Source organism: Talpa europaea (genome assembly GCF_964194135.1).
Source record: "Talpa europaea genome assembly, chromosome: 15".
Taxonomy (NCBI): Eukaryota; Metazoa; Chordata; class Mammalia; order Eulipotyphla; family Talpidae; genus Talpa; species Talpa europaea.
The window spans coordinates 85907426-85919920 of NC_140083.1; the positions used below are offsets into that span (position 1 = coordinate 85907426).

The following is a 12495-nucleotide window of genomic DNA, read 5'->3' on the forward strand; positions in this document are numbered from 1 at the left end:
TTGTCGTATGACCACCGTCCCAGCACGCGTGACACATGACAGCTGTTTGTATTCGTGTCATCCTGCCCTTGAGGAAAGCACAGGGACTGTTTTCTGTATTTCTGTTATGCTTTGCATTTTACTTTATTAGAAAACACTGTACAATATAATGTCTCACGAGCCTTCCGATCACTTGAAGGCAAGTGACCAATATAGCTGTCATTGACAAAAAATTAGAAGGCAAATAGATGTTTCCTTCAGTCCTGTGACAAGTCAGTTAAACTGAATACATGTCATTCATTCATTAATGTTTTTTCAGGCCCCACAAGCATTTTATTTCAGCCTGTAATGTCACTGGAAACTTAGATTTTTACATTGGACTCTACACTTCAGTTTAGCAATAAGTAATGGGTAATCTTATTTGAGACTAAAAGTAGCTAATACTTGTTTCTCATAAATATTATTCCCACAAAACAAACATGCAAATATTTTCTTTTCTCTTAGCACAACGAGAGGATTGCCTGACTGCGCAGAGATGCAGAGCACTTCTAATCACTTGTGGCTTTTATCTGATATTTTAGGCCAAGGAGCTACTGCAAATGTCTTTCGTGGACGACATAAGGTTAGTACAAAAAAACTGAAGCCTTTTTAATTGCTGTATATATTTTCTTTTGAGAAACACATTTACACTAACTGTGAAAAAGAAAATTTCTGCTTCCGTGGCAGTTACAACTTGTCTCAGAGGCAGTGATTATTACCTACCCAATGATCGCAGACGTTGTGTGTTGGGAAGTGGAAAAAACTGGGAACTTGGTTGAAAAAAGGGATTGGGGAACATTAATATTGCACCTCTGGATTCTGTCCCAAGCTGGTCTTCCTGTGGCCTGGAGTGAGCTCATGAACCGAAGTTGAGTGTGGCAGTGAGATGGTTGAGAAGCAGGTTTGTAGGGGAACCCGCAGAGGAGCCGCAGAGGTAGCTAATGTGCTGTGCTAAGCCCAAGGTGGACTGGAGTAAAGTGGGATTATCAACAAGGCGCCCATTTCGGAAAAAATGATGCCTGTCCCAATATAAGGTAATCGGAATTTGTTAGTGGAAGTGAGAATAGAGTGAAAGGCTCCTCCGAGAGACACTTGAAGAACCAAACAGATTTTGTGTCAGTCAGTATTAGGGGATGAAATTAAAGATAATTTAAAGTGAGGAAATTTAAGATCATTTCAGTTTCATATCTGGGAAAGAAGATGGGAAAATAATGGAGTAAAAATAATCCTTTTAGCATGCAAATAATCGTACCCTGATCTTTCAGCACTGAATTTGTTTTGAGCTAAGTGATATTTGGAGTTTCCTTAATTCTTATTTTCACAAACAGGAGCTTTAAATGTATTCACTATGAAGGAATTTCTTCATATATTTCTATAACCTGGAGATCACCGGTCAGTTTTGTCAGTGACAATGAGCTGGGCCTTCGCAGGGGAAAGGACCGATTCTTCTAGGGGGAGGTTATGACGATAAACAGCGTCTGTGGCTTGTAGAGGATGAATCAGAAGAGTCACATGGACAGCTTTTAGCTTTTTTTCCCCTGCAGTTCTAGGTTTGTTCACAGGCCCTGGTTCCTTGATCAGCCTCACTGTGACCAAGCGTGGGTATTTCTGTCCTAGATATTTTGCCTTGTGCTCTGTGCCAAGGAGAGAAAAATGGGGCGGTGACAGAGGATTCACCACTGAAACACATCTGACCCTGTCTTCCTGTGACCCAAATTAACTTTACAGATTGTAGTGATTGCTTCCCTGTGGGCCCGGTACTGTGGTGGGCCCAGTGAATGGAACTATGAATAGTGTATCATTCCCGCCCACAGAGTGGGTTTAGTAGCAGGGTGGCATTGGAAGGGACATCAGTTGCAAACTGGCCGAATGACCGGCAGTCCAGGATAGCGGCAGTGAGGCATATTCAAAATGCCCAGCACTGCTGAATGTTTCACATATTCTTTTTCTCTCGCCTCATGTAGTTGACATCCTTCAAGCAAGTGTCTGCACATAGTAGGCACTCCATATGTGTTTTTTGAAGGAAGCGATAAAAGAAGGAGTGAGTGAGGACAGATTGTACTAACCTGAAGTTCTTCGGAGGAAACAAAGATGTCCTTTATCCAGTGTAGCTTGAAAAACTACGAATTCAATAAACATAAAATTGCTACCATCCACTTCAGTATTTAGTCCCAAGCAGACTTCCAGGGGGTGTGTTTTGAGGAAACATGTTTGTTTTCAGTGACATCAATTACAAAGGTTTCGGACTATCCACAAAAAATCCTGCTTGTCCTTAGTAACTTTTTTTTTAAGATTTATTTATTTATACAGGAACTGGGGTACAGGCCAGATACTGGGAGGGTGAGAGGATTCACCAGAGACAGAGCAGGGAACTGAACAGGCAGACTGCTGAAATACACTGCTGAGGGGAGCAGTGGGCGAGACTGGTCTGCAGGAGAGGTCTGCAGCGCCATTTGGGACCCTTGCCTGCCGGGATGGAACCCACACTGCAGAGGCTGCGGACAGCTTCACAGCACGGTGCTCAACCGCCTGTGCCACCAGGGGAGGCCCTCCTTAGTAACTTTTTAAGATTTTTTTTTAAACAGTCCAGAGGTTCTCCCTCATACACACCGCGTCCCTCCCCCCACACACACCTTTTACGCCATGAATCCATAGGGGGCGGGTCCAGCAGCTCAGGCTCCTTTCCATATTTTCTCACAAACTGTACTCTGGGTGCTTCAGGCTGTTGCTTCAATTAAACCCAAGAACCGGGCCTCCCTGGTGGCACAGGCAGTTGAGCGCTGCACTATGAAGCTGTCCGTAGCCTCTGCAGCGTGGGTTCGATCCCAGCCGGCCAGCGAGAAGCCCACATGGTGCAGCAGACCTCTCCTGTCACACCCGCTACTCCCCTCAGCAGTGTACTTTGCCAGTCTGCCTGCTCTGCTCCCCGCTCTGTCTCTGGTGAACCCTCTCACCCTCCCGCGCATCTGCCCTGTACCCAGTACTTGTATAAAAATAAATAAATCTTTAAAAAAAAAAAAAAAAAACACCCAAGTGCCTTTCTCTTTGGCTTCCTTTTTCTGATTATTTTCTTTCACAATTTCCAGGAAGCGCTCTCTGCGCTCAATATGAACATTCATTCTCTTGGCAGGAAGTGTGCCCCGTACTTGTCTACAGCGATGCCAGCTGTATGCTGGGGGACATTACTGACTTCCAGTTTTGCCATAGTAATGACATATCTGGGACATTTCTGTTTGAAAAATGCCCACCCCCTGGGTGTCTATAATACCACCTTTCTTACAGATTCGCGTGTGTGTGGCCAAAGGAACAACCCCATGTTTTCCAAGAGGCCTAGAGAACATATAGCAGGTGCTTTCCTCTCCCGCTTTGTGTTGGTGTTTTGGTGACTTACTGGAAGGTGGCAGTTCCAGACAAAAGGCTGTTTAAGAATTTTTAAACATGATACTAGCTAAAATTGCTTAGAATACACGGTTCTCAAGTTTATTATGTAGTGTCCACCGTGTACTAATCTCCTTAGTCTGTGGGAAGTGTGTGGATGGATGAGTATGTGTACAAGAGCTGTGGCAAAGTGAAGAGGAGTGTGGGAAGGGCGTGCTGAGCCGCGCGTGCAGCTGTCTGTCCACGCAGATCTCTGCATGCCGTCATGTCTGGTTTGACTTAGGGAGAAGTTTGCAGTTGCGTGACGCTTGGAAAATACTGGCATTGATCACGATGGGTAGATTACAAAGAGGGTATTTTTTTCTCTGCTTGTTCCTATATTAGGATTCTCCTGATTTTAAACTAAATTAAAGATAAGTGTCCTCAAGAAAAATCTCTGTTGATAGTAGAGCTTTTTGGCAGTGTCCTTAACCCTGGTTGAACAAGTGTGCATATAATGTGGTTCAATTCTTGTTCAGCTTTCCTAGTGTCTGACTGTAATCAGTGGCTCCATTCCTCCGGAAAGAATGCTTACATGTTACGTGTATGTGATTGGGGGTGGAGGGAGTAGTTCATAAATGGTAGTCTCCAAGCAACGATACAGTTTTAAGAAAAAGATATTTGATTCTGGAGTGAGTGGAATAGGGTGATGACTAAGTAGAGCGGACACCAAGGCAGAAACAACACAAGAGCCTTGAAATATTTAGGCAGTAGATGCTTGAACACCAGGCCCCCCAAAAATTATCTTTTTACCTGCTTCATAAATCTTGGATTATGGGAAAAGTAAGTTTAAAGTTTGAGAATCTGGACTGATTGGAAGGAAATGGAAGAAAGCCTCAAGGTGAATATGAAGAGCGTGAGAATGTAATGTTTGCCTGAAATCCAAGCATATATTTGCACCTGTAAGAATCACTCCTTACCTGCTTCAGTGTGCGTGATGCAGAACTGAGGTGGGGGCGCTGCAGGCCCCTCAGGAATGGAAATGCCTTTGATCCTCTGGAGGTGGCTGTAAGCAGCAGTCTGCCCTGGGGCACAGCTGCAGAGCCCACCCCTGGCTCCCCCACTGCACTGCACTGTACGAGGTTAGCTGGCAGCTCCTAAGAGCTGATGGTGTTACCAAACGCCAGCCTCAGTTTCCCTCAGCGGATGAAAGGAAGCAGAGTTTGAGGAAAAGGAAAGTGGTTTAATTTGTCGACAAATGAGGGCAGCAGACTCACGTCTGAAAGACCACCGTCCTGCTCTTAGGTAGAGGGCCGGGGTGTTTATACAAAGGGGAAAAAAGTGGAGACGGGCGGGGGTCTGCAAAGGGGAGGGGAAGGGGTCGGCCCTGAGTCGGGCAGGCGCCAGCTTGTTTCTCTTCAGGGGCTGATGCTCACGTTCTCTTCCTGCAAATACAGGGTGCGGATAAATGTATCAAGCAAGGGGGAAATTGCAACCAATGGAGGAAAGACAAACTGTTCCTCTTGTTAATACCCATCAAAGACAAACCTGGACAAATGCCGCTCTGGTCGCTGGTAGCTGTATCAGTGGGATCACGTGGAGATTTTCACAAAAATTTCATTTATGAAATGTTTTCAGGCTCCTTTCCTGTTTTGATTAGCTTGACATTACTAAGCTTAGAAGAACCCATTGCGAGTTTCGATTTCTATTTCTTATCTAAATGACGTTTTACATTTGGTAGTATCAGAACACTAACCTGATATGTAAATGACTACCTTGCCACATGTATCACAGTGGAAGCTTTTTTTTTTTTCCAAGATTTATTTATGCATAAAAGAACTGGGGTGCAGGCCAGAGGTGTAGGCGATGAGGATTCACCAGAGACAGAGCAGGGAACAGAACAGACGGATCTACTGAAACACGCTGCTGAGGGGAGCAGCGGGGGAGTCAGGAGAGGTCTGCTGCACCATGTGGGTAGCTGCCTGGCCGGGGATCGAACTCATGCTGCAGTGGCCTGTGAATAGCTTGATAGTGTTGAAACTTTAACCCCTTGCGCCATCAAGAAGGCCCCAGGAAGCTTTATTTGTAATATGAAAGAAAATAGCCTTTTCTACATCTCAAAGCTTTCAATTTGAAAGTACTATTGAATTGATTTTAACAAAAAAAGTCAGGAGTCAAAATGTTACAGAAATAAAACATTTTTTTCCCTCTTTTTTTTTAGAAAACTGGTGACTTATTTGCTATCAAAGTATTTAATAACATAAGCTTCCTACGTCCAGTGGATGTTCAAATGAGAGAATTTGAAGTGTTAAAAAAACTCAATCATAAAAATATTGTCAAATTATTTGCTATTGAAGAGGAGGTAAGTAAAGCCAAGCTTTAATTAATCTTATGCATATTATAGTTATTACAAATCAGGAGACATAATCTAATACAATTGATGAAATCAAGACGGCTGCCACTGAATATATTATTCTCCAGGATTCTTGACTAGATATAACAGTAGAAATGAAGTTTTATGCAATCAGAAAAAGTACTATAGGAAATAAAATATAGACTGTGTTTACCAGAATTATTTAAAAAATTAAGTGACATTAAATTGACATAATTATAAAAGAAACAGAGAAAGTCAAACAGTACAAAGAAGATTTTGTCAAGGAATAAAAATTCCAGGACTTTAGAAACAAATATATGAAATATAATTATAAGAGAATTGATTTTATCAGTAACAACAAAAACAAGAATGTCATTAGGAAACTTACCCAGAAATAATGAAAATAAAAATCTATTTTAATCTTTTTAGACATGGATAATCAACAAAATTGCACCTTTTGAACACAGTTTGGCAGTTCATGCTCCTGGTAATAATGATTTCATTACTTTCTAGGAAAAATCAGAAATGTAAATTTTTGTTTTATGCACAGATGTTCTTTGCTGTGTGTGTATAATAAAGAATTGTTAAATGAGTTACAATGTGTGATGGATAGTTACCTGCAGTGGGCCAGACTTGAGCTTAAGAGCCTCACCTGCTCAAGACTTCTGGCTCTAACTGCAGAAGTGTTTGACAAACCGCACAGTGAAAGAACAGTTCCCACGAGGATGCACTCATTCAGACACTCACTCACTGCACCCTCGGCCCAGCCCGAGCCGCGACCGGCATTTCAGACCAGCTGGCTGCAAAGTCACAGGTTGCCATCACCACCACAGATTTGATGATTTGCTAGAATGTTGAATGACTCAGAGCTAAGGGAAAAACTATACGTACAATTATAACAAAAAAGGGATACAGTTTAGAGCTACCGAGAGGAAGAGCCTCCTGGGGTCACATAAAGGATGTTCCAAATATGTGAATCTTCGTCATCTTCAGTGACACATTCTTCTAGCATGGATGTGTGATAGTGTGCACAGAATACTGCCAACCTTAGAGATTCACCTGAGCCTTTGGTGTCCAGTTTTTACTGGAACTCATCACGTCCTGCCTGCCTGGCTGACTTTTAGTCTCCAGCCCTCCCCAGCTGGAAAGGCTAGTACTTCTAGTCTCATTTCCTCTGGAAGTTGGAACTGATCTACATATTCTGACACTCCATCATAAATCACATTGTTAAACTGTCATGTGATCAAGGTCCCAGGTGAACAAAGACACTTCTATGAGACCAGACATTTCAGGGGCCTGGAGAACACTTCCTGTAGCCAAGGGCGAAAGCCAGACTTCTTTTTTTTTTTTTTTTTAAGATTTATTTATTTATACAAGAACCAGGTATAGTCAGAAGCGCAGGAGGGTGAGAGAATTCACCAGAGTCAGAGCAGGATGCAGAACAGGCAGAAGGACAGAAGTACACTGCTGAGGGGAGCAGCGGGCGGCAGGAGAGGTCTAGTGCGCCAAAAGCCAGACTTCTTTTTAGATAAAGTGAATTCTTTACTACACAGTAATAAATAGAAATATATACCAAAATTTTAATCATCTGGGAATATGCTGAAGTGTACCATTTGGCAAGAAGATCAAAGTTTGCATGTGTGTGTGTGTGTGTGTATATGTATGTATATATATATATATGTAATATATACATATGTATATAGTATGATACTGATGATTGTGCATTACAATGTAGAAATTGTGCTATGTATTTATAAAGTGATTTGATACATAGTAAGAAGACTAAAAGGAAATATACCAAAACTGTAGCATAATTAATCTCTGGAATTACAGATATTTCCCAAATTTTCTTTTTTTAAATATATATTTCCCAAATTTTCAACCAAAAAATCAAAGTTTAAAACAAATCAGCAGCTCCTACAAATAAACAGTAGATGACCATAAGAGGGGCCACTCACTGTTCTGCCACCCATTTGTTTTTAGGGCTGGAGCTACATTCCTTGAGGTAAAAGCACTTGTCGAAAGAAGAATGACAAGTGTTTCAAGAGATTTGGTAGGAGAGCAGTGTCCTAAATGTACTATTATATATTAGAAATTAAAGCTAATTTTAACAGAACCATTATAATATTGTAACAGTGATTTTCTAGTTCTTATTTGGCCAGTTTTCTCTGTGGTTTGATTGTCCTTGAAATCAAATTCAACTTTTTAATAGGAATTTCAACAATGTTAATTCTTACATGTGTACAGTCAACAGATACTGAATGAATTCCAGGTAGAGCAATTCAAAGTGCCTTCATCATAGCAAATTCTACATTTAAATGAAATCAGCTAAGTACTGTCATAAAATAAAATCTGTTTGTCATATTGTATCCCAATCAGTGCTTTCTTCTTTTCCCAGACAACAACAAGACATAAAGTACTTGTTATGGAATTTTGTCCATGCGGGAGTTTATACACTGTCTTAGAAGAGCCATCTAATGCCTACGGACTGCCGGAGTCTGAATTTTTAATTGTTTTGCGAGATGTGGGTATGTTTATATGATTTTTTATATATATGTAGATGTAATTTAATGTCATAAGAATTTTAAAAGGCAAATTTCTTGCATTTAAAAACACTTTATGCAATGCTTTCTTAGATATGACACCGAAAATGCAAATATAAAAAGAAAAAAGGTAGATAAATTGGACTTCATCAGCATTAAAAACTTGTATTTCAAAGGATAATATCAAGGAAGTGAAAAGACAGTTCATAGAATGAGAAAATATTTGTAAGTCTTATATCTCTTAAGAATTTTATCCCAACTACTCAACAATAAAACGACAATTTTTAAAATAGACAAAAGATTTTTTTTAATTCTTTTTTTATAAGATTTATTATTTTTTTTTAATTTTCATGTATTTCCAAGGAAATGCATCTTTTTATTTATTTATTTATTTGTTTGTTTGTTTTGTTTATACATGCACTGGGTACAGTCAGAAGCGCGGGAGGGTGAGAGAATTCACCAGAGCCAGAGCAGGGAGCAGAGCAGGCAGAAGGACCGAAGTACACTGCTGAGGGGAGCAGCGGGCGGCAGGAGAGGTCTGCGCGCCATGTGGGACCCTCCTCCGGTGGCCGGGGAGCAGCCGGGGATCGAACCGGCGCCGCAGAGGCTGCGGGCAGCTTCGCAGCCCAGCGCTCAACCGCTGCGCCACCGGGGAGGCCCTTAATAAGATTTATTAATACAAGCGCCGGGTACAGTCAGAAGCACGGGAGGGTGAGAGAATTCACCAGAGCCAGAGGGGAGAGCAGAGCAGGCAGACTGACGAAGCACACTGCTGAGGGGAGCAGCGGGCGGCAGGAGAGGTCTGCGCGCCATGTGGGACCCTCGCTGGCGGCCGGGGATCAAACCGGCATTGCAGAGGCTGCAGGCAGCTTCGCAACCCAGCGCTCAACTGCTGCGCCACTGGGGAGGCCCTAGACAAAAGATTTGATTGACATTTCTCTAAAAAAGATACAAATAGCCAACAAATACATTAAAAGATGCTCGACGTCAGTCATTAGAGAAATACCAATCAAAACCACAATAAGATGCCACTCCACACTCAGCAGGATGGCTCAAGTGGAAAAGACGAAACAAGTGTTGGCAAGGATGTGGGGAAATTGGAACCCGCATATACTGTTGGCTGCATGGTAAGAAGATCCAGCCACTTTGGAAAGTAGTGTGGCAGCTCCTCAAAAGGTTAAACACACAGTTCCCATATGACTTCGTGGTTTTATTACTGTGTGTTTACCTGAAAGAATTTAAAAACATATTCGCACAAAAGTGTACACACTGTTCATTATAGCCAACAATGGAAACAGCCACGGATTAAAATATATATCCCTACAATATATAACATTCATGAATAGAAAAATAGTGATACATGCTGTCATCTGGACGAACCTTGAAAATTATGGTAAGTGAAAGAGAAACAGATGCAAAAGGCCAAAATATTTGCATGATTCCTTTCATATGAAAGATCCAGAATAAGCACGTCTGTAGAAACAGAAGCTAGGTTAGTGGTTGCCCGGGTTTTGAGGGAGGTGGGCTTGAGGAGTGACAACTCATGAGGGATTTCTTTCTGGCAAAATGAAAATGTTCTGAAATTAGTGATGATAGTTATATATACTCTACTAAAAACTACTGAATTATAGGCTTTAAGATGAATTTTATATCTCAATAAAGCTGTTATTTAAAAAAAAAAAAAAAAGAGGACCTCCCTGGTGCCACAAGGGGTTAAGCAATGCACTATGAAGCAATCCACAGCCTCTGCAGCACAAGTTCAATCCCTGGCTGGCCAGGGAGGTACCCACATGGCACAGCAGACCTCTCCTGTCTCCCTGCTGCTCCCCTCAGCAGTGGATTTCGGTCAGTCTGCCTGTTCTGCTCCCCATTCTGTCTCTGGTGAATCCTCTCACCCCCGCATCTCTGGCCTGTACCCTCGCTCTTGTATGCATAAAGAAATAAGTCTTAAAAAAAAAAAAAAAGAATATGGCAAACAAAGGGAATAACATCTTTGGAAGGAAATGAAACAATATTTAAGGAATAGGGACAGCGAGTGATAAAAAAGGTAATGGGAATTCTTGAACTTGACACTGGATGTCATGTGGTGAGGCTTAGGTGAGGACAAAATGAGAAAGAAATAATAAATGCTACAGCCTGTTTAATCAAATAGAAGTTATAATCACTGTTTTCCTATGTATACTAGTAGCCTCGAATTTTCATAATTGTACCTTGATATTCCTAAACTTGCTTTCATGTGTTATAGTCGGACATTTGTCTATCAACTGTCAAACGAATGTTTTAAACTATCACTCAGGGACACTCCCTATCATTTAGCCCAAGCAGCTTAATTTCAACAATCTAGTTGCCTTCCCCCTTAATAAAAAAAAAGGAGGGCCTCCCCTGGTGGAGCAGCGGTTGAGCACTGGGCTGCGAGGCTGCCCACAGCCTCTGCAGCGCCAGTTCATTCCCAGCTGCCGGCGAGGGTACCACAAAAAAAAATTAATTAATTTAAAAAAAGGAAAATGACCTTTTTCAAATAGCACTAAACGTATGAGAAGTATATTTTTATGGAGAGAAATCTGACGCCTGTCCTCTTTTTATTACATTTTTACTATGTTATGTATTAAGTCCATCTTTGGGGCATTTATTTCTCAAGGCAAGTGTGGTGAAACGTTGATATCCTATGGTGAAAAGTTGATGTCCTCCTTGGGAATCGTTACTCTTCACCTTGGGCAGATGCCACGTGTATGACCAGCAGTAAGTCAGGACCATGCTGGCTTCAGCAGCACACACCAGTATGGGCACGATGCAGAGACCAGCATGGCCCCTGCACAAGGATGACAGACAGATTCATGAAGTGTTCCACTTTTTCTTTTAAGTGACTCAGGAAGTCACATGTGCAAGATCATTTTGTTACATTTATTTAAGAGATTATGCTCATTTAATACCCGAAAGATTGGGCTCTTAGCATTTGAGAGAAAATAGACTCTTATTGAGCCTTATATGCTGAAATTCGTTATACTCAAATAAGATGTAAAATATTAATACCATCTATTACTTCTTTCATAAAAATGACTTCGGACCAGCTGTGGAAAAACATACAGACAACAGCCCTCTCCTGTCTCGCCCACTGCTGCTCTTTGCAGTGTATTTCAATAACTCCACCTTCTCTGTTCGCAAAAAGAAAAGAAAAACCTCGTCAGTATGAATGAATTAAGCCAGTGAGTTTAACATGCACGTGCACAATAGCTGTTTACATTATGATTTCCTTTGTTTGACGTTGTTGAAGTGGGTGGAATGAATCATCTCCGAGAGAACGGCATTGTGCACCGAGACATCAAGCCGGGAAATATCATGCGTGTCATCGGGGAGGACGGACAGTCTGTGTACAAACTCACAGATTTTGGTGCAGCTCGAGAGTTAGAAGATGATGAGCAGTTTGTTTCACTGTATGGCACGGAAGAATACTTGGTAAGCCATGCGTCACGGATAATTTACTTGAACTAAAGCCTGGGTAACTGGTCAACCACTTAACTATAAAATGTTTTATGTAACTTTTATGACAAATTTTCTATTCATGAAAATGGTGTGTGATGAGGGAATTAGGTGCTGTTTTAGAAGAGTACTGAAAACACACACACACAAAGAAATGCCTTTTGACTTGAAATGCAAGAATGCTAGAAAAACTTTGTGGTTGACAGGGTTTATGTAGGTGTGTTAGTGTGAAGTAAAGAAATATTTAAAACACTTGGGGATATGTTTTTAAATAATTTAACAAAACAGTTATAATACATACCTAGCAGTAACTCTTCATTGCTATGGGTTTGGTCTTGAAAATCTTAGATTCTGTGGCTTTTTGCAATTGGATTCTGCAGTTGTAATCTTATAGCACAGTGAATAAAGTCTCTGCCCTGTGGCTTTATGCAGAATATTCTAAGTCTGACATGAATTAAGATGTCTTAAATGATTCTCCTATCAACATAAAACCCCAGGTAATGCTTTAGTTACATTTTGATACTCTATTAATAAGAGTACCTAAAAATGGATTGCATTCATTCAATAAATATTTATGGAATGCCTGCTATATACCAGGCACTATCCTTGATCTTGGGACTTCGGTGGTAAGCCATATACATACAATCTGCTCTTATGGAGCCCACATTTTAGTGGGGAAAATCAGCAGTTAACAAGTAGGCAAGTAGGGGCCTCCCTGGTGGCACA

General features: G+C 41.3%; 1 protein-coding gene across 1 annotated transcript in view; it reads left to right on the forward strand.

The window, feature by feature from the left end:
• Window positions 1–505: 505 nt before the first annotated feature.
• Window positions 506–12495, forward strand: part of TBK1 (TANK binding kinase 1) — a gene marked incomplete at its 3' end in the record, with an annotated part of 37487 nt that continues 25497 nt past the window's right edge. Inside the window, exons 1-4 of the mRNA XM_084255756.1 lie at window positions 506–601; window positions 5597–5737; window positions 8148–8277; window positions 11564–11745. Of these exons, the coding sequence (XP_084111882.1) occupies window positions 515–601; window positions 5597–5737; window positions 8148–8277; window positions 11564–11745 (540 nt within the window). The 5' untranslated portion in view covers window positions 506–514. The remainder of the gene's footprint in view (window positions 602–5596; window positions 5738–8147; window positions 8278–11563; window positions 11746–12495) is intronic.